At 56.5% G+C, this 19,104-nt stretch overlaps 1 protein-coding gene across 5 annotated transcripts in view; it reads right to left on the bottom strand.

The window, feature by feature from the left end:
• Positions 1–19,104, bottom strand: part of RPS6KA2 (ribosomal protein S6 kinase A2) — a 332,623-nt gene that overhangs the window by 27,697 nt on the left and 285,822 nt on the right. For all 5 annotated transcript variants that reach the window (XM_026505196.4, XM_057310898.1, XM_044386467.3 and 2 more), the window contains 2 exons: positions 9,545–9,609; positions 660–762 (listed from right to left, as the gene is read on the bottom strand). In XM_026505196.4, the coding sequence (XP_026360981.1) occupies positions 660–762; positions 9,545–9,609 (168 nt within the window). The remainder of the gene's footprint in view (positions 1–659; positions 763–9,544; positions 9,610–19,104) is intronic.

The following is a 19,104-nucleotide window of genomic DNA, read 5'->3' as shown; positions in this document are numbered from 1 at the left end:
TGGTCATTTGTCGCGGCAGCCTGAGAAGACCGAGACAATTCCCACACCGCAAAACATTCATAGTAACTCATCGATGTCACAAAATGGTAACTTTTGGAGGGAGCTGGCGAGTTCTGACTGAGTCTGATGGACCTCAGAGGGACTGCCGATTTTCATGAAAGCTAAGGGAACGTGTCATCCGCTGTGCTGACGTCCAGTAGCTGACCGAGCTTTTCCGACAGGTGTTTGCGGTTTGCATGAGTAAGATCTACAGTACCCACAGCGACAGACGTCGCCTGCAGCCTTCCTTGTCCCCCAAATCCTCTACCTGCGTGAGAGATGTGCCTGGCCTAAGGTTCTCTGCTTGTGCGTGCCTGAAAGAAGCAGTCCCCAGATCGCAGCTCAGAACAGGGGCAGCAGGAGAGGGGATCTACAGAACCCTGGGTGATTCCAAACCAGATGTCACCGGGGGGAGGACCGAGAATTGGTTCTCTCACTTAAAGCTTGATGGTGGAGCAGAGAGAACGAGAGAGTCAAACAGAACCGACTAGTACCCTCCATGGACGCATTCTCGAACGTGAGACCCTCTGGCTGAGCCTCCATCCCTAACCGGCCGGGGAGGAGGAGGCCCCGCAGCTGGCAGAACTCTGGGCTTGCTTGCACTCACGGCTGGCACACACCTGTAGGCGTCCGTGCTGTGAACTCGGGGTCGAAGTGGAAGGTGTCCTCGGGCCTGCCCACCGCTGGTTTGAATGGCGGCTTGATCTCCTTCCTGTACAGCTTCTGTGGGGAGAGCAAGACAGGATGCTGAGGAGCCGCAGAAAACCGGGAGGGTGACGGAGCGGCAGAGCCGCGGTGGGGGAGGGGAGAGGGCTTTGCACACACCGCCTGGGCTTTCCGCTGCTGCCGGCGCCCCTGTGCTCGCTGATGCATGGGAAACACCGTACCAGTTGTGGGCTGATATTACAGAAGACACATGATAAAACTATATTCTATAAAAGCCACACAGGAGGTAGGAGGGTCTGGACACATACTAAGTATTCATCATTGAGGGCAATGTGAAGCTTTAAACCTTTGTGGGGGCAGAATGTTTTTTAAAAACTTTTTTTCTTCAAATAAAATCTGACAGGACAGCCGCATCTTACCCCCTCCCCCCACCCCCTGGGAACAGCAGGGAAGAGCCCCCGATGCTTGGCACCCTCCTCCCCCCCCCCACCCCCGACCATCACGGAGCCCTTGCCTGGGGGACACGGGAAAGCCCCCAGCGAGGACGAACGAGGTCCTTCCTTACACACACATGCCCCAGAGCCCATGACCAGGGGCTGCAGCACTCCCCTTGGCTCTCTGCTACCCCCACATTTGGGGGTCCAGACCCCTCTGCTCAAGTGGGCGGAGTCTGTGCTTTTGTGTTCCTTTACACACATTTGCGCACTTCAGTGAGCCCGTGAGAACACCTGAGTCCAGACGGAGAGTTAGTGCTTCTCTGCAGTGGCCACGTCAGGAGGCCCTGACCTAGGTCACGGAGCCTGACCTCTGATGCCCAGAAACTCCACACCCCTCGTTGCTTCCCTCTGATGCTGGCCTTCTTGAAAATGCCTTCCAACCTGACGCTGTTGTTTTCAGTGCTCTTAGGCAAGGCAACAATGTATGGCTTTGGGGAGATTCAACTTTAGGAACAATATAGTTTGGAAGCAGGTCTGGGAAGGAGGTGGATAAAGCCACAGATGGGCAAGAATGGAGTCTGGGCAGGACAGGAAGCTGGGGCCGGTGGGGGAGGTGAGGGAGAGGTGAGGGGGCCGCACGCTGCCACTGCTGGCTGAGGCTGGGGGGTGGCCGCAGGGTGGACTTCAGCACGTCCAGCAGCGGCAGGAGGGCGCGATGCCCTGATCCCCGCCAGGAGCACACCCTTCTAGAAGCCAAGGTGGCTGCGGAAACTGCCGGGCACGACTGACAGATGTGTCTGGGCTGGCGACTGCCAGGCCCCCTGGTTTAGCGAGCTGCAGGCATGCATGGGACATCACTCAGGGTGCGCACCCGGGAACCGCCAGAGGAAGATGGACACATTAACCCCACCCTCGATGATCTGGTCATTTCTTGCCTGGGTGAAGAGATTCCATTAGGAATTGATTTACTCCATAAGCTCTTTCCAGAGATAGAAGGTGCTACTTTCTGCTGTGACGCACTCTGGGGTGGGAATAAACCTCCCTGATGTGTGCACTTGTCACAGGAAATCGAATGAAGGACAAGTGAGCTGTGCACCCTGATTAAAATGCTGGCTGTTACCAAGACCGATGGCCCAGGCGCAGCCCTGTGGGGCTCAGACCCTTTCTGCTCATACCAGTGATGCTCTGGTGGTATTTGAGCTGGGTTACTAAATCGATACCTGTCCTACTCAAGGAAAACTCGCATCCTCTCCCTCAGTAGCATGTGTTCCCTTGCTACTTGGGGGTGGGGTGGGGAGGGAGGAGGTAGGGGAGCAGAGGGAGCAGAGGGAGGAGGGAGGGAATCTCTCCCACAGAGCCACGGCTCCTGCCCTGTGAACATTTATTTACATGCACACAGTACTGGCTGTCACTTAGTCCAAATGAGAGGCGAGGCTTTTGCACCTGGAGCTGAAGGTCACACATTTCAGCTTCTCTTCTCGCCCCAGCTCCACCGACACAGGGACCCCTGGGAGCAGGAGGCCAGGACCTGCCCCCAGCCTCACAGCTGCAGATAAAACAACCCCTGAACCGAAGCAGTTTGGCTCCATGATGGAACACGGAGCAGCGCCTGGGGGCATCAGCGGTGACAACTGTGTGCGTGTGTGGACACGCAGTTGGTAGAGGCCGTGACGCCGCTCCCCGTTCTGCTGTGCACAGACACCCCAGAGTCTCGATTCCCCTCCGACCACCAACAGTGTAACTACACCAGCTTGATAAGAAGCAGGGCGGGGACGTCAAGGTGACTGGCACTTTCCTGAGCCCCTTCCCCTCCCTGCAGAAACCTAAGTCTGCTCCTTGTCCTGCCATCCCTCTACCGCTCCCTCCCATGGAGGAGGACATCAAGGCTTTGAAAATCCAAGAGGCCCAAGAAAGCACAGGCACGTCCTCTGACCAAGCGGACTCCCACGGCCACGTGCTTTACCCCAGTCTTCCTCCTTCCTTGCCCCCGAGAGCAGCATAGTGGTCCCGGCCGGGAGGCTGACCTCCTGGGGAGACACAGCTTCCCAAGTTCCACGTCTTTACCCATAAGGAGAAGGAATCCATCAGAACGGCATCTGGCCCCCGCAGTGGTGTGGCAGTGCACTTCGTCTGGGTGGAGCCTACTGCCCCCTTCAGCTCAAGTATTTAGCGATAACTCGGGGAGCAAATGAGGACATGGTACCTCCTGGCTTCCCCTGCCCCAGGACGCTCATGCTTGTCGGCCTGGTGCAGAGTCTTCTATTTCGTTCCTTCCCACTGCATGCCCAGCCTGGTGCATGGCCCCCAAGCCGGTCACAGAACCCAGCCATCACACAGCACGCTTACCGTGTATGAAAACCCGGCTTCCCTGGGCATTGTGCACATGACGCCTTCGAACCTTCTCTGTAAACCTGTGTTTCACTAAGGAGACCCTAACTGACTGGAAGGGAGAGCATGGGAGAGCCCACCAAGTGCTTGCTGGCCGACCAGTTCCCTCGCAGGCCCCTCAGCCCCCCAGAACACTGGTCCCTGTTTTCAATCCACCTTCATCCTGGTTCTGAGCAGGTAGCGAAGGGCTGCATAAGGCACCCCAGTACCCTCCACACTCTGGATGGCTCCCTTGCGCAGTCTTAAAGGTCGGTCAGGTGCTTCCCGTTACTGGGTAAACTTTGGCAAGTGCTAATATGTGTTATTATTACACACGCCTTTCTTTCTCTGTGTCCAAACCTAGGAGTAGGTTTGAGGTTGTAGGGAAAAAGTAATCTTGCTTCTCGTGGTGTAAACTGCAGACACGGGGTTAAACAGAGAATGACGGGTGACGGCATTTTGGGTAGGTTTTCAGCTGGATGAGATGCATTATAATTGTGACCTAGATTCCCCTCTCTGAGCCTCTAGAACAATCCATTTCACATTGATGGAAAGAGAGTGGGGCCTCATGCTCAGTCTCCAGGCAGCACTTTAAGTCATCTCGCCTGTCCCAGGATCTTAGGATGACACAAGTCGAAGCCACATGGGAACGATTACGCATCAGGCCAGGATGCGCTAGGAGGCTCCGAGCAGGTGCACCAGGGCTGTTTATACCGAAACGACCTTCCGACGATGAAGGGGAGAATGGGGGGCACAGTGAGAATGGTGACTGGGTAATGCAGCAGGAAGCTGCTTCCAGCTCGGGGTCGCAGACCTAACATCTGCTTCTGCAGGCAGCTTTGGCTCTGGGCATCTCAAAATTAACATTCTCCAATTAGGAAAGGGCACAGCTATAGATTATTCCTGAAATAGCAACGGAGAAATAATGTGGAGGGATGCTAGGCTGGCAGGGGTAACAGGGAGAATTCAAATAGCCCCAGCACACCCAGGGGGTCTGCTGGGTCAGTGGTTCACGCAGCGGGACTCTGTCTATACAGGTTATCCCCGCTGAAAGCTGTTCCAGTCAAAATATCTGGATTTACAACCCTGAGGAGTGAGGAGCGGTTATTCACTGAACGAAGAGTCCTATTGGGCTCCTCGAAAGGAGAAGCTCTGCTGGTGTATTTAAGGTGGGAATAAACTGATAGAAATCTTTCTACCGGGCAGTGGGAGGAGCTCCCTCACCCTCTGACACAGGCTCTGAGATCCTGGCCAGCAGCCAACCCCTCCGGGAACCGAACCCCTAAAATCCACTGTGCAGTCTTGTGGGCACAAAGACTTCCCCTCTGCTGCTGCTGGTACACACGACTGGCAAGGGTGGGGGGAGGCTCTGGCATGTGCTGCCCATTCACCCACGGACCCTGGGCTCTCTTCTCACTGCCCTGTGCCTTGGTTTCCCCGGGCGTCCCTTCCACAGCACCGAGTAACCACTGACGGAACCCTCAGCAGGGTTCAGAAACTGAAGCACAAGCTCCTGGCGCTAATGAAAGTCGTCGTGATGACAGGTCCTGACGGGCTACAGTGAAGGTCGCAGCCTCCGCCAGCAGGTGTCGGCCCACGGTGAGGGGTGCCAGGCTGGGCGGGAGGGCTTCCTCGGGGCAGGGGGTGGTTCCCATGGCCTGTGTGATGACCTTCCATGTAGTGATGGGGCAGAGTAAACGTGGCGTAGGTGCGGGACTCCCCGTGACCCTCTGCCGAGGCCTCGGGGCTGTAACTGTAATTTCTCATTTGGCTCGTGAGAGCAGCTTTCAGGAAGATGCGCTCCTCAGGGATGTTAACTGCTTGCCTTTGTAGACAAGTTAATGGCAGAGCAGGACGGACGAGGGCAGTGACCCCACATCTGCTGCGATGGACTCATTCTGCTCCAGCAGGTCACCTGAAAATTTCTCCTGGCAGTTTTGGGTCACAGAGGGAAGCAGAAAGTGCAATAAATATCCTTATATTTTCCAGGGTGGAGCCCAAGGCAAGCGCTGGGTTCACGCACCCAGGCAGAAATCAAACGGGTTAGGGAAAAGGCTCCATGCTGTCGTCCTGAGCGTCGGCCGGGCAGAAGGAGTACCTCCCGGTATTCACAGTTTCTGCAAAGCCTGCTGTGCTACGGTTTTGTTATCCAAGCCGCTGAAACAGAATGGGCACGTCTGGACAGGGACTTAGCAACACTGCCCACCGGAGACCTCGCAATGCCTTGCATTTCGTGTCTGCTTTCTCAAGGAAGGGTCTGCTGCTTGATCGGTGTGTGAGTGGGGCCAAGGCTGGCCGTGGGGCCGCAGCTCACAGCTCACGGGTAGGTAGGGAGGGTGGAGATGCGGGCCACTCCTCTGGTTCCCAGGAAGGCCTGCATAGCTGAGAGAGGCGGTGGTCCTGAGGAGAGTTTGCTAGGAGTATCTCACCTCACCTGTCAGCTCCTACCCGTGTCTGCTCTCCGACGGGACACCCACACCACACACTTCTTTTGTGGCTGGACAAGACATTTTCGTGCAGACGTCAGATGTCGAGCCATTTGGGGATAGCTGTGTTTTTCCATAGCCATAGCACAGACACCCTGCTCACTCACCTGGACCTGGGCAAGCGCCAAGTACTATTCATGAAATAAATGAATTTGCATAAAAGTGGTGACTCAGAGCTCTTTTCCCTCAACCACTCCCCGGCTGCTTTCATTCAGGGCTTGTCAGACTGTCCCTGCCTCATCATCCTCAGGTAAATACGGAAGTGACAGTAAATATGCTTGGTCCCCATGAATCTGAAGGGCCTCTCTCAGAAACGAAATGAAATTAAATGCTAAAAGCAACAAAAGAAACTTCCGACCCTCAATTTTAGTCTGATTACTTTCAAATAATGCAGCATACCGCCTTCTTGGTGCAGACATCCCATGACTGTGTGTGCCCTGGCAGGGACCTGGGCCCAAACGCGGAGACGGGATGAGCCGTGCACACCGCGGCCGGGGTCTCACCGCTGGACTCTCACCGGCGCGGCTCCCAGTGCTGCAGAAAGAAGCCGGGCTTCTGCTCAGAGCTGCCGCGACTTGGGCTTTCTGGGATGCATGTCAGCCCCACCTGCGTAGTGTTCAAGATCATCATCGTGCTGTGGCAATTCCAAGCGTTTCGCAAAGTCGTCCTGGCTCCCCCTCCACATGCCCACTTCTTCGGCGCGGGGGGCACCCCTTCTTGGCTGAGAGAAGCGTCTGCCCACAGCAACTCGCAAGTAGCTCCTCTGAGCCAAGCCGCCGTGTTGAGTGGTACCCGGAGCCGTGCGGCCGGGCCTCCCCTTTCCTCCCAGCTCAGACTGCAGATCTCCACCCCACACGGTCCCGCCCCGGCCCCAGCCATTCCCTTCTTCTGTTTTCTCATCTCTGCCGGCAGGCGCTGCGGTGTCCCGGAGAGAGAGGAAGAGAAGTGGGTCCCCCTGCCCTGAGAGCCTCTCCCATTCACTCCCTGGCTCCCTCGCTCATTCATCGTTTGGCAGCTGCCTCCTCTGAACCACGCTGTCTCAGAGGCCCGGGGGACGTCTCTACGCAACACTGACAGTGACTCCTGACCTCTTGGGGCTTCCAATCCAGTAGCAGGGAACGGAGACTCACAATCCACACCGTGAGTAAGGGACACGATGCAGGGCACTGGATGGTGATGAGGAGCTGGGAATGGAGCAAGGTCAGGGGAGTCGGGGCGCTGGGCAAGGAGCTGTGGTTTTGGAAGGGTTGGCAGGACAGGCCTCAGCGAGGGGCTGGCTTTTCAGAGAAGACACAAGGAGGAGGTCCTAACTGAGCCACAGGGCACTTGGGGCCAGGAGGGCCAATGTGCCCAGCAGACAGGTGTGCGGAGAGGCAGGCGTGGGGGCAGGAGGGGCAGGTGAAGGGCTCAGCTTCGATGACCCACCTCTCTCCTGTGTGGCTCTCTTCATGGTGCTGCTTTCTCTCTGGGACCAAGCACATACCCTTCACATCCTGCCTCGCTCTCCTGACCAGGTTGTAAAGCCCGGGGCGTCACGGCCACTGCTCTGTCCCCATGTCCTGGAAGAGCCTGAAACGTGGTCAACAGCATAGCTGAACACACGGAATGGTGAGTAATAACAGAAGGGGTGTGCAGCTCTACCCTGATGCCTGTGGGCAGGAGACGACACATGGCCGAGCACCTGTCTGGGCACCAGGGGGCCGAGCCCCCAGGGGTCAGCTTCTGAGGCTCCTGCCCAAGGCACGGTGCTGGCGCTCCGGGGCTAGGACATAGCCAGCTGGCCTGAGGCCTCATCACCGCAGCATACAGCAGAGCTTCTGTGCCGGATGGAACTCCTAAATAATCGACCGACAAAGATCTTCAGGTGCCCACGTGTCCATGTGTGAGTTGAGGATGACCGAGCCCCTTATAAGCCTATGTTCCAGGAAGCTAAGGAAAAAGAGATTTCACGGGCAGGCATTTTGCTTCCACTGTCCACTTTCCTGAACGCAAGCTGATGTCCACCTGGCCCTTTAACCAGGCTTGCGCACCTGTCGGGAGGTCACAGGTGCACCTGGCGGGGAGGTCATAGGTGTGCCAACATCTCGAGTGCTTCTCTCTGGTCTCAGCATTGAAAAGAATCTTAACCTCAGAAAAGCTCCGTAATAAGAACTATAGAGTGGGTTTTAAGGAAGCTCGTGCTCTCCCAGTGGGACGACGTTCAGAAGAGGAGGAGAGAGGAGTCAGGTCAGAAGCTCTGGGCGCAGCTGGTTCCACCCAGCATTTGTGTCAGCACCTTGTCAGAGGTAATAACCCTGGGGGCCTGGGGGTGGGCTGCCACCGCGCCACGGTTGCTGGAACCCGTGGAGGTGACAGGACGAAGACAGGGAGAAAGGCAAACACAGCTAACAGCCTCTGTCCTAGACAGGACGTTAACGTAATACGTATATACTCTGTTAGAGTCTCCGGAGGTTAATTTGTCAGCTCGGGAAACGAAGCCCCTGAATGTGCCTGCTGTGTGAACCTCAGGAAAGGACCAGAAGACACTGACGTCCGAGGAGGGATGCCCTCCTTGCTCACAAAGCCCAGCCGCGGCCGCTCTCCACGCTGACTGGTCCGGAGGCGGCTCTGAGCGGCTGTCTGGAATGAGACTCGGGAGCCCCTCAGCCAGCGTCCAGCTGCAAGCGGCATCGTGACATCGGCCCGGAGAACTGGGGCCGGATGCTGGACCTGGGAGGCCCCTCCCCCCACCAGGTGACCTCTGGGCCCCAGGCCTGCGTCCCGCGGAAGTCCTGTGAGGTCGCTTCACCCAGAGCCCCTCACAACTGTGCCCCTCCCCTGCTATAAATCCCATCACCGCAGCTGCTCAGAGTTCAGCCCCATCTGTCCCCCGATGGCAGACCCTGTCCCCGTGGTCCCTGAATGCATCACCACGGAAGTCCTTATGTTGCTAACAAGTGTCACCAATAACTTTGTCTTTAACAGTCTGGGTGTTTGTTTTCTTTAACAAGTCTACAGGAGTGCCAGCTGTGTGGGCCTGAGCCCGAAACCAGAGACTGGAGAGCAGCACAGAGTGCGAGACGCCAGCGCTTCAACATGGAAGGGGCCTGCGCAGCCTGGCCCATGGCCTGGAGAGACCCAGGGACCCGGAGACCCAGAGGACAAGCGGCCCAGCGACCCTGCAGCCTGGAGACCCCCAGGGGCCTGGAGACCCAGAAAACCAGCAGCCTGGCAGCCTGGAGACCCCCAGGGGCCCGGAGACTCAGAGAACAAGCGGCCCAGTGACCCTGCAGCCTGGAGACCCCCAGGGACCCGGAGACCCAGAGAACCAGCTGGGCCCCGCAGCCTAGAGACCCACAGGGGCCCGGAGACCCAGAGAACCAGTGGCCGGGAGACCCCCAGGGACCCGGAGACCAGCAGTCCAGCAGCCAGCCTGTTCAGAAGGCTCCTGAGAGAGGGCACCCTCCAGGGCACAGGGTCACATTCCTTCTGGTCTGTACCAAGCTGGTTCGCCCTCCACCTCACCTCCCCATCACCCCCGTTTGCTGGGGACCGTGCTGTGCAACTTACATTCCAGTCTATGGTCACAAAGAAAGGATGCCGCTTGATCTCCTCCACTCCGTCAATGCCAGCACCTGTCCCAAGGACAAAGCAGAGATGAGCATCAGAACAAACCCCTAGTTTCGTAATCTCTACGAAGAGTTTCTGGCACAGCAGTGCAAGGGACTGGGGGATGCCCAGAGCGGCTCCCAATGCCTTCCTCCTGCAGGAACAGGTTCCTGCTCGCCAGCCTCACAGTCCACAGAAGCCACAATCAGCCCTGCAGGCCTGTGACAGGGCCAGGGGTAGGGGCGGGGCAGGCTGGAAGCTTCCTGCCACAGGTGTGGGGGGTGCTTGGAAACCTGGAGGGGGGAGCTGGAGGCCCATCACAGCCCACTGCATGTGTGCATGCATCCATCTACCCATCTATCCATCTATCTACCTTTCCATCCATCCATCCATCCATCCATCCATCCATCCAAGAAGGCTCCATGCCTGACATGGGGCTCGAACCCACAACCCTGAGATCAAGTCACATGCTCTACCAACTGAGCCCCCCCACACCCCCTCCGCTGCGCTTCCAATGCCCATGCGTGTAAGCTCAGGCTGGCCTTCCAGAAGGGTGAGAAAGTGCGGAAGGAGGAAGCAGGAGGACGGGCTGCAGTGCAAGCACCGTGTTAGGTGGCTCCGGGTTTACGGGGAAGGGGAAGACAGCCGGAAACTGGAGGGGCAACTTCCAACAGGCTGGGACCCAGAGAGACTGGCGCCCACATCTGCGGGGCCCCCGGAGACTGCTTATAAATAGTTCTGCTGGGCTTGTTGGTTCTGCCCCGCTCTCTCTTTACTTTGCTCCCCGAGTCCTGGGGAGCGGGGGCGGGCCGCACCTGCAGGGCTCGGAGGATTCAGGGCAGGGAAACTGTTGCCCGCCATGGTGATGTCACGCTTTGCCATAGGCACACGGGCAGCGCGAGGCCTGACGGAGACACTGACAATGCTGGTCCATCGTTACAATGAACACACAGCATGGACATCCATTCGGGGTTAGGGGAAACTGTCTGGGGGGCCAGGTGGGGGGTGCGGGTGGGGAGTACAAGGGAACTCGCTGTACTTTCCTTTCAGTTTTTCTGTAAACTTAACACTGCTCTAAAAAAAAGTCCGTTAATTCAGAGGAACCCAATCACCCAGGCCCTAAGAGCTCTGGGTTTTCTCCAGGATGGGAAAGCAGGAGACGAGCCTCAGTGGGCCAGGGAGGGGACTGGGGGCACAGGGGTGGGGCCGGGGGTAGGGGGGGAAGTGGGAAGTGCAGGTGGGCCGCATGGGCTGGGTCATCTCCAGCCAGCTCCTGTCCCAAGTCTGGGTAGGGGGATTGCGTGTCACGTGGTTTGTGAGACACAGACTTCCCAGGTCTGCACCCCGGGCTCCACGGGCCCAGCCCTGCTGCCGGTCAAGGCCTGGTCTCATGCTCCCTGTTCAGCCTATGCCCCAGAAGGGTGGGTGCTGGTGGCTGTCGGCTGAGATGGCAGAGACCAGGAGCTGGAAGGTATGGAGGGCAGGGAAGCCGCCCCCAGTGCTGCGGTCACGGAGGCACTGCCCACTCAGCCGCACTGTCAGGGCCTGAGAAGTCAGGTGGCCCCTCCGTACAGGGTGCTGGGGTCCCAGGAGATGCAGCTCTCCTGCACGTGGCTGGATGCTTTCATGTCCTCATCCCCTGAGCAATGTTTCCGGGTCTTTGCTTTGATGGGGGAACCACCCACGTGACTAGAGGGTGGGCCGGTTCAGCCCCACCTCCGACCTCCAGGGAGGGGAGAGGGCTGCAGTGATTCAACGCCTAAGGAGTGGGACCTTTATCAAAGCCCCGTACAGCAGGGTTTGGAGAGTTTCCGGGTTGATGAACAAAAATGCATCCATGTGCCAGGAGCGTGGTGCGTCCCACATTCCAAGGGGGCCCTTCAGACCTCACCCTATGCCCCTCTTCATCTGTATCCTTTCAAATATCCTTTGTGATATTTGTGATAATAGTAAGTGAAATGGTTTCCTGAGTTCTGTGAGCCGCTTTAGCATATCATCAGACCCAAAGAAGGGGTCTTGGAAACTCTGGATTTATAGCTGGTTGGTCAGAATCACAGGTGGTGCCCTGGGCCGTGGGACTGAGCCCGGGTCTGGGCCAATGCCAGGTGGTTAGTGCCAGAAGGAAGGTGAATCGTAGGACCCCAAGCTGGTGTCTCCTGGGAAGTGAAGAATTTGTTGGTGTGGAAAACCCACCCATCTGGCATCATGAGTGTTGGCATGGGTAGAGAGAAACGGGTTCTATCCTTCGAGGCCCTCCCGCTGAAGACCTCTCTGGATTTCCGAGTCTGGCCCCCTTGTTCCGAGATCTGATCCCAACAGCCAGCAGCCCGTGATAGGTGCCCCAACTGCTCCTGTGAAGAGCCGTGGAGAACAAACCAGTGGTCTGACTCCCGACACTGACCTCCCTTCAGCCCATCCCATGTGCTGGCCTCCTTATGAAGACCAGATCTCTGGATGGAAAAATCCTGCTGGTCCTGAGGATTAAATCCCCTGATCTGCACTGTTTCCCAGCTCTTCTTTGGTGAGGGCTGCCGTGCTTCCAGAACCACTGTGGGTCGGTCAGAGGTGGGAGCGTCGAGCGCACACGTCAGAGCCCGAGGTGGCATGCACCTGCCGGTGACTCATCGCTAAATCTCTTTGAAGAATCTACACTGCATTTTGTACCCACTCCCGTCATCCTCATTCCTCATGTGCAAATACACGGTCTGCAGGAATTTAAACCCAGTGAGACACAAAGGGAATACAGATTTTGGTGTGACTCCAAATTCCGTGCTGGGGCATGCTGGGTGTTCTCGGATACTTACTCAGCACATTCTTATCTGCACCTTCTTTCTTCTGCTGCAGTGAGATTTTGTACCATGTTTGTGCTTTGAGGCCTCAGCAAACAGTCGACAGTGAATTAATTAACACTTCAGTGATTACTCAAAAATTATAGGTGTTCCAAAAGGAGAAAAATGTGGAAAGGAAAATTTCTGTACACCGTTAAGGCCTATGTCATCCTTCCTAGGGCACACAGGGTCGTTGTTTTGGATTCTAGTCTTGTTTATCCTCTCCCGAAACGTGGTGAGCAGGTTGTTTTGTACTGATGACCCCTTTTGATGTCAACTGAACACACCTGCCAGTCGGCAGAGTGCTGGGCAGGAGAGTCAGAGCACTTGTGCAGATCCCTGAACCACAGCTGGGTGCTGTGGGGTCTGACCTGATGCCCTGGAGGTCTCTCCTCTGTCCCAAGTGGAGGCTGCGATTCGCCCAGATCACACAGAGTGGACAAGAGCAAGAGTTTACAGACAGAAATGTCTGGAGCAGAAGAATGATACTCGTCTCTTATTAGGCTTGGTGAGTTTTCACAAAGTCCTTCGATGCCAGGTCAGGATGAGTTAAGAAGTTCAACAGGGCGGTAGATTCAAGAGCTCATACTCACTCTCTGCAGTGTGAAGATGTCGTCACCTGTGGTCCTTCTGCAAATGGGAGTATCCCTGAGCGTGTTCGTGGGGACCCACGTCTCAGACTTCCGCACGTTGTTGAGCGTGTCAGCTTGCATCCGGGTGGGACCTCCTTACGTCCACGCACCGCTGTGAGCGTGCCCTCCGCCTGCGCTGGGGGTTTGCTATCCAGCACCGATGACATTCAGCCCACTGCTCCAGTCTTAACAAGGCGACTTCCTTCACTGTGGGGTCAGTCGTCCACTGGGCTTCTACCTTCTCAGTAAATTACTCTCAAAGATTTTGGTATCTGCCCCAAATATTTTCATGGTTTCTTCATTTCCACAGGCAGTGTTGGGAATGTTTAATCCCCAGGCCGTCTGAGATGCCTCTGAAGTATTTCCTCTTTGTTTCCGAGCCACACAGTATTCACCTCAAATTCTTTTTTTGATTTTAAATTTTAATTTTTTAAAGTAACCTCTACCGGCCACGTGAAGCTCGAACTCACAGCCCCAAGATCAAGAGTCGTGCGCTCCCCGAAGGCAGCTGGGCGCCGCCTGGTTGAACTCTTGATGCACATTCAGAACAAGTTCACTTTGGTTACTGTCTTTGCATCCTCGAGCTCCGCCAGCTGGCACACTTGTAACATCCGGGCCCTCCTGTCGGGGATGTGAACACGAGGTCGGCTTTCTACATCTTCATCACTTACATGTTATCTACATGTTATTTTTCATAGTTTTGAAGTATTTGCTGTCCCTTTGAGATTTCATTCGCTCAGTGTTTAAAACGTTTGCTTGGCTGTGGCTCAAAGGACCCTGGTTTGAGTGGACCGGCGAGCTTGGTCTTGACCACGCCGTCCAAGGTTGGCCCGCTGCTAATGGGAACCGGGATGGGACATCAGAGACCAGAGTCGGTGAAGCACGTCTTGTGGAGACCAGCATTGGAAAGTCAAACAGAAGCAGGAGACACAGAAATCCTCTGCTAGTGCGCGGAGCTGTAGCCGACAGGTGTGCTCGGGGTCGGGATCTGACGCGGTCCACACGGCTGTGCGGTTTCACACGGATCAGCACAGCCCATTCCTCTCACCTCCGCCACATGCCCCCCTGCGAGTCTGAAAATCTCCCAGAAGTTCCTATAGGAAGACACAGATGCTCCCAAGGGATGAGCTAGAGAGCCGTCAGGTTGAAAAAACCCCAGAGAGTGGGTTTCCTGGTTTTAGTACCCATTCTAGTCTTCCATCCTGCGGGAACTCTGCAGAGGAGGCCGGACTTCTGTCTGGAGAGGCGTTTACTCAAAATAGCACCCTTGTGGGGCCCTGACACACCCATTCACAAGAACGGCCCCACCGTCCGGTGACCTCCCTGAGCCCGGACGTGCACCCTGAGGCTCTGCGGTGCTCGGCCCAGACCTCACGGGGGAGCCGGGGGGACGTATCACACAGGCTGCGGCGTGCGGGCTCGGGGCTCGAATGGAACCGCTGCCTCTCGCTCTTGTCCTTGACTTCCTAGACTTGTGAATCTTTCAGAGTGATGAGTGTCACACCTGGAAGGCACCTCTTCCAGGGGCAGAGATGAGAACACGGAGGCCCAGCGCAGTGACCATCTCCCAAGGCCTCCCTCCCTCATGCAACACGCCCAACCCCCGCCTCCATCTCCCTGGAGGCCTCTGTGTGCAGCCCCAAGGGGCTTTCTCTAGTTCACAGGGAGACCGTCCCCTGGCTGCACCCTTCAGAGGGACCCCACGCGGGATGCCCGGCAGGCCTGGCTCGGCCTCCACTACCTCCTCAGCGTCCCCCTCGGGCACAGGGAGATGACACACGCCCCTCGCACGTGCAGGGCTCCTGCACCTTTGCCCCCGGGGCCCCTCCTGACAACAGCAGCTGTTCCGGGGCTGCCAGTGTATTTTGCCCAGGGCGCTATCACTGAGCATATCACGTCATGCGAGAAGGGTGTAGCCCCTCGTTCAATTCAGAGTCCTGCAGCTGCCACGCACCCCACACTGCTACAGTAGAAATCCACACAAATGGCGCTATCACTGAGCATATCACGTCATGCGGGAAGGGTGTAGCCCCTCGTTCAATTCAGAGTCCTGCAGCTGCCACGCACCCCACACTGCTACAGTAGAAATCCACACAAATGGCGCTATCACTGAGCATATCACGTCATGCGGGAAGGGTGTAGCCCCTCGTTCAATTCAGAGTCCTGCAGCTGCCACGCACCCCACACTGCTACAGTAGAAATCCACACAAATGGCGCTATCACTGAGCATATCACGTCATGCGGGAAGGGTGTAGCCCCTCGTTCAATTCAGAGTCCTGCAGCTGCCACGCACCCCACACTGCTACAGTAGAAATCCACACAAATGGCGCTATCACTGAGCATATCACGTCATGCGAGAAGGGTGTAGCCCCTCGTTCAATTCAGAGTCCTGCAGCTGCCATGCACCCCACGCTGCTACAGTAGAAATCCACACAAATTTCACTCCAAGCCTCTTGAGCTCGCTGCTCACTGCCACCATGCAGAGCCTGCTCCCCTCTTCCTCCCTTCCCTCCCATCCGGTCCCCTCCCTCCCTCCAGGACTGCCTGCTCTGCTCGCTCCACCCCTCCCTCCAGCCTTAGGTCTATTAGCCCAGAGGCTGCAGGGCGGAGGCCGTGGACGGGACTCCCCCTCAGAGGCTGGCAGCACAATCCACCTGTCAACCAGCACGTCTCCCAAGCAGCGAGCACCTCCAGCCAGTGTGAAATTCAGACTCTCCAGTGAGGACCTTCCAGGGACGTTCAGGCAGAAGTGCCAGCTTTAGACCGGAGGCCACGGGGCCTGTGCAAGTCCTGTGGGGAGGGGCCCCGGCCTCTTCATCTGCAAAGTGCAAGAGGTCAACCGAAGGCCTCTGCTCTTTCTCCCAGCTGTAGGCTTCGTGCACACACCCCTGGAGGGTGTCATGGATTGAACCGTGTCCCTCCGAAACTCTTGTGTTAGTGTCCTAATGCCCAGTACCTTGGGATGGGACCTGATCTGGAAATGGGGACGGTGCAGATGTGATTAGTATGATGAGGTCATAGGGACAGACAGGCCCCAATCTGACATGACTGGCATCCTTACAGCTGCCACCGGGCCAGCTTACTGGTTTTGCCCCAACACGCAAGCGGGCTTGGCGGAACCCTGTGGAAACTCAGTTTCCGAGTGAGGGAAAGAGGCAGTTGGGCAACAGGGATGCGTGGCTGGTGCTAGGCCTGGGACATGGCCTCTGAGGGGAGTTGGTGGGAGGGGAGGTGCTGGGAGGGGAGCAGCGGGACAGGGAGGGGGTTTGTTGTTTCCCAGCACCAACGTCAGCCCAGCCTCCAGGGCTGGGGTGCCCAGGCTCGGCCAGAGGGTCGGGGGCTCTTCCACAGGCGGGACTCCAGAGAAAGAGCTTCTGGCTGATTTGAAGGGGACGCGGTCATGACAAAGCTGTGTGAGGATCGGCACCGGGACGAGGCCTTCTGAGCTCCTTGAATGTCCCAGGGGCTATTTAGGGCCGAGGCTCACAGCAAACAGAGCGGGGTGGAGGACCCAGCCCTCCAGTTCGGCCGCGTGTGCAGATCAAGGCTCATCTACTCAATGTGATCTTGCTCCTTATGGCGACGGATTTGGGGCAATTAGATTCAGTTGCCTCCTTGGGGAAAGTCATGTAACTAACAACCCCAAGCACAGGCTCTTCTTTGTGCTGAGCCAGGACGTCTTTGCTGTGAGCACTCCCGAGGGATGGCCTGTAGCTCCTGGAAAGCTGCGCGATGATTCCCTTTAGAGACTGGCTGAAGGGCAGTCTTCGGCCACAGACGGGCCAACGTCCACGCCTGCTGTGGGCTCCACTGGGCCAGTCTCTCCCAAGATGATTATCTGTATGCTTAATGAGATAAGCCCATCTTTCTCTCTCATCAATGATTTAAACCAAATAATAAAATGATATTTTGGGTTCAAGAACTATGAGTTTTGTGACATTAAATTCTAAGACAAAGCAATAGGTTATGTGGAAAATTATTTCCTTCCTCCAAAACAGAGAGAGAACAAATAGGGCCCCTCCCCAGGTCACATTCATCCGGTGCCCGGTCACAAATCCTCTCCAGCAAATGCAAGGATATTTGAAAGGAGAGGGACTTCTTCAGTCCCTGCAGGAGACGCGTGTGAACTGCTTCTTCTCTGGTGTGTGTCTCAGGGACTGGATGTGTCCGATGTCTTCATTTCTCTGTTCTGAGTCCGGTTCCCCGCGGGGAGGTCAGGCGGGGTCAGACTCACAGCCAGGCTCCCACAGGCGTGGACAGGCGGTGGACGGGGCTCGTCGGAGAGGGAAGTGTCGCGGGACAGGAGGCGCCACGTCTGCTCCCCTCGCAAGCGTGTGCTTTTCACACGTGCTCATGCAGTCACGATTCACAAGGTGCCCAGGTTCCCTGCAGGCGCCCGAGGATGACAAGGCGGAGACTGCACAGATATTCACAGCACAAGCTCGGAACGGACAGAAACGTTTCAGCATGGGCGAGGTTACTGGGGAACACGGTGGAAGGAGTCCTCGGAGGGCGACAGGGCCGGCGTCCCTCTTCTCTGTGGCTCGAGATGCCCTGTGCTCCTTCCGGTTGAATTCGGGACCCAACAGGTCACCCGAAAGCTTTCCTGTCAAGGAATGCTGGCTCTCCAGACACAGGTCAGACACTTACTCTTTCTTTTTTGCAGTGATCTCAGGACAAGGGTTAACAGCATCTACTAAACGCACCCGCCCCATAAAACGATAGTTTGTTTCGTCCTTACCGGAGTTGCAGTTCACCAGCACTTGTGCAGCAGCTGACTTTTCTCCGTTCGGTCCCACAAGAACGTGGCAGAGAACGAACACATTCCAATGAGCAAGGGGCAGCGTGGCCAAGAGGTCTAGACACGATCCCGCACCACGGATCTGGGTGCGCCGATTATCTCTGCCTCCTTACGGATTCGTGTCCTGTATGTCGGGCAGCTCTAGCGCTTGACGTCTTTCTAACCACACCATGAAGTAGGCAGTGCCGTCACCCTCAGCTCACACACAGGAAACTGGCCCAGAGAGGGCATCCATCTGCTCAAGGCCACTCAGCAAGTAAGTGCCGGGTGGGACGCAGTCCTGGCATCACCGCCCTCTGCCAGTGCCGGGTGGGACGCAGTCCTGGCATCACCGCCCTCTGCCAGTGCCGGGTGGGACACGGTCCTGGCATCACCGCCCTCTGCCCCTGAGCGCAGTGCTGCCACCTGGTGCTCCCCACGAGCTCCTCTTCTCCTGGCTCACACTTGCCATTGTCCGCGTTCCGGCAAACCTCTCTCCCCCTCCGATGACCTCCACCTTATACTTCTCTCTTTCTCCATTTGCCGCTTCCTTGGTGAATGTTCTTTGGCTAATGTTCCTTTGGCTGCACGGAAGGCCCCATGAGAACAAGGACCGTGGTTCTGCTCCACTGTGTTGCCAGAGCCAGAGCCTAGAAAGCACGGGGGAACCCCGTGTAGGTGTGTACTATTTCTAGATCGCGTGCTATATAGTCCCTTTCCTTCCTAGCTAACAGGTCCTTAAGATGTGCCGAGAGGAGTGAGAAATCGGGTTGGAGGTGCTGGAGGAAGGCAGGCCAGGCACCAGACCCCCCTCAAGTCTGCTCATCCTTTATTGAACACCGCCTGCAGCCGACCCCGGCGGCTGGCTAGTAAGCAACTGCTCCCAATCCCCTATCTCCTGTATCCCATTACTTGTCTTTCCACCCTCCTTGTAGTTAGAAGTGCCATGTGACAGTTTCTAGTCAGCAAGGAGTACAGGAGAGTCCCTGGATTTTGGGAAAGCTTTGCCTTCTTGATAAGAGAGACAGGTGCAGCTGCCCTCATCCATTTCCTCCTTTCAACTGAATGTGATGCCTGGAGCTGAGGCAGCCACTTTGTGATCACAAGGCACCACTTATGAGGATGAAAAGGCAATGCACTAAGGATGGTAAACTAAAAAGATAAGCAGATCTGGGCCTTTGATAACTATGGTTTGGCTGCTGAGCCCACGCTTATGACCCTCTGCTGCCCTGTGACTTTTACTGCAAGAAAAATAAACCGCAGTTTGAGAAGTTAAATCAT

The sequence above is a fragment of the Ursus arctos genome, unplaced genomic scaffold (genome assembly GCF_023065955.2).
Source record: "Ursus arctos isolate Adak ecotype North America unplaced genomic scaffold, UrsArc2.0 scaffold_13, whole genome shotgun sequence".
Lineage (NCBI taxonomy): Eukaryota > Metazoa > Chordata > Mammalia > Carnivora > Ursidae > Ursus > Ursus arctos.
This window is presented reverse-complemented; position numbering and strand designations above follow the sequence as displayed.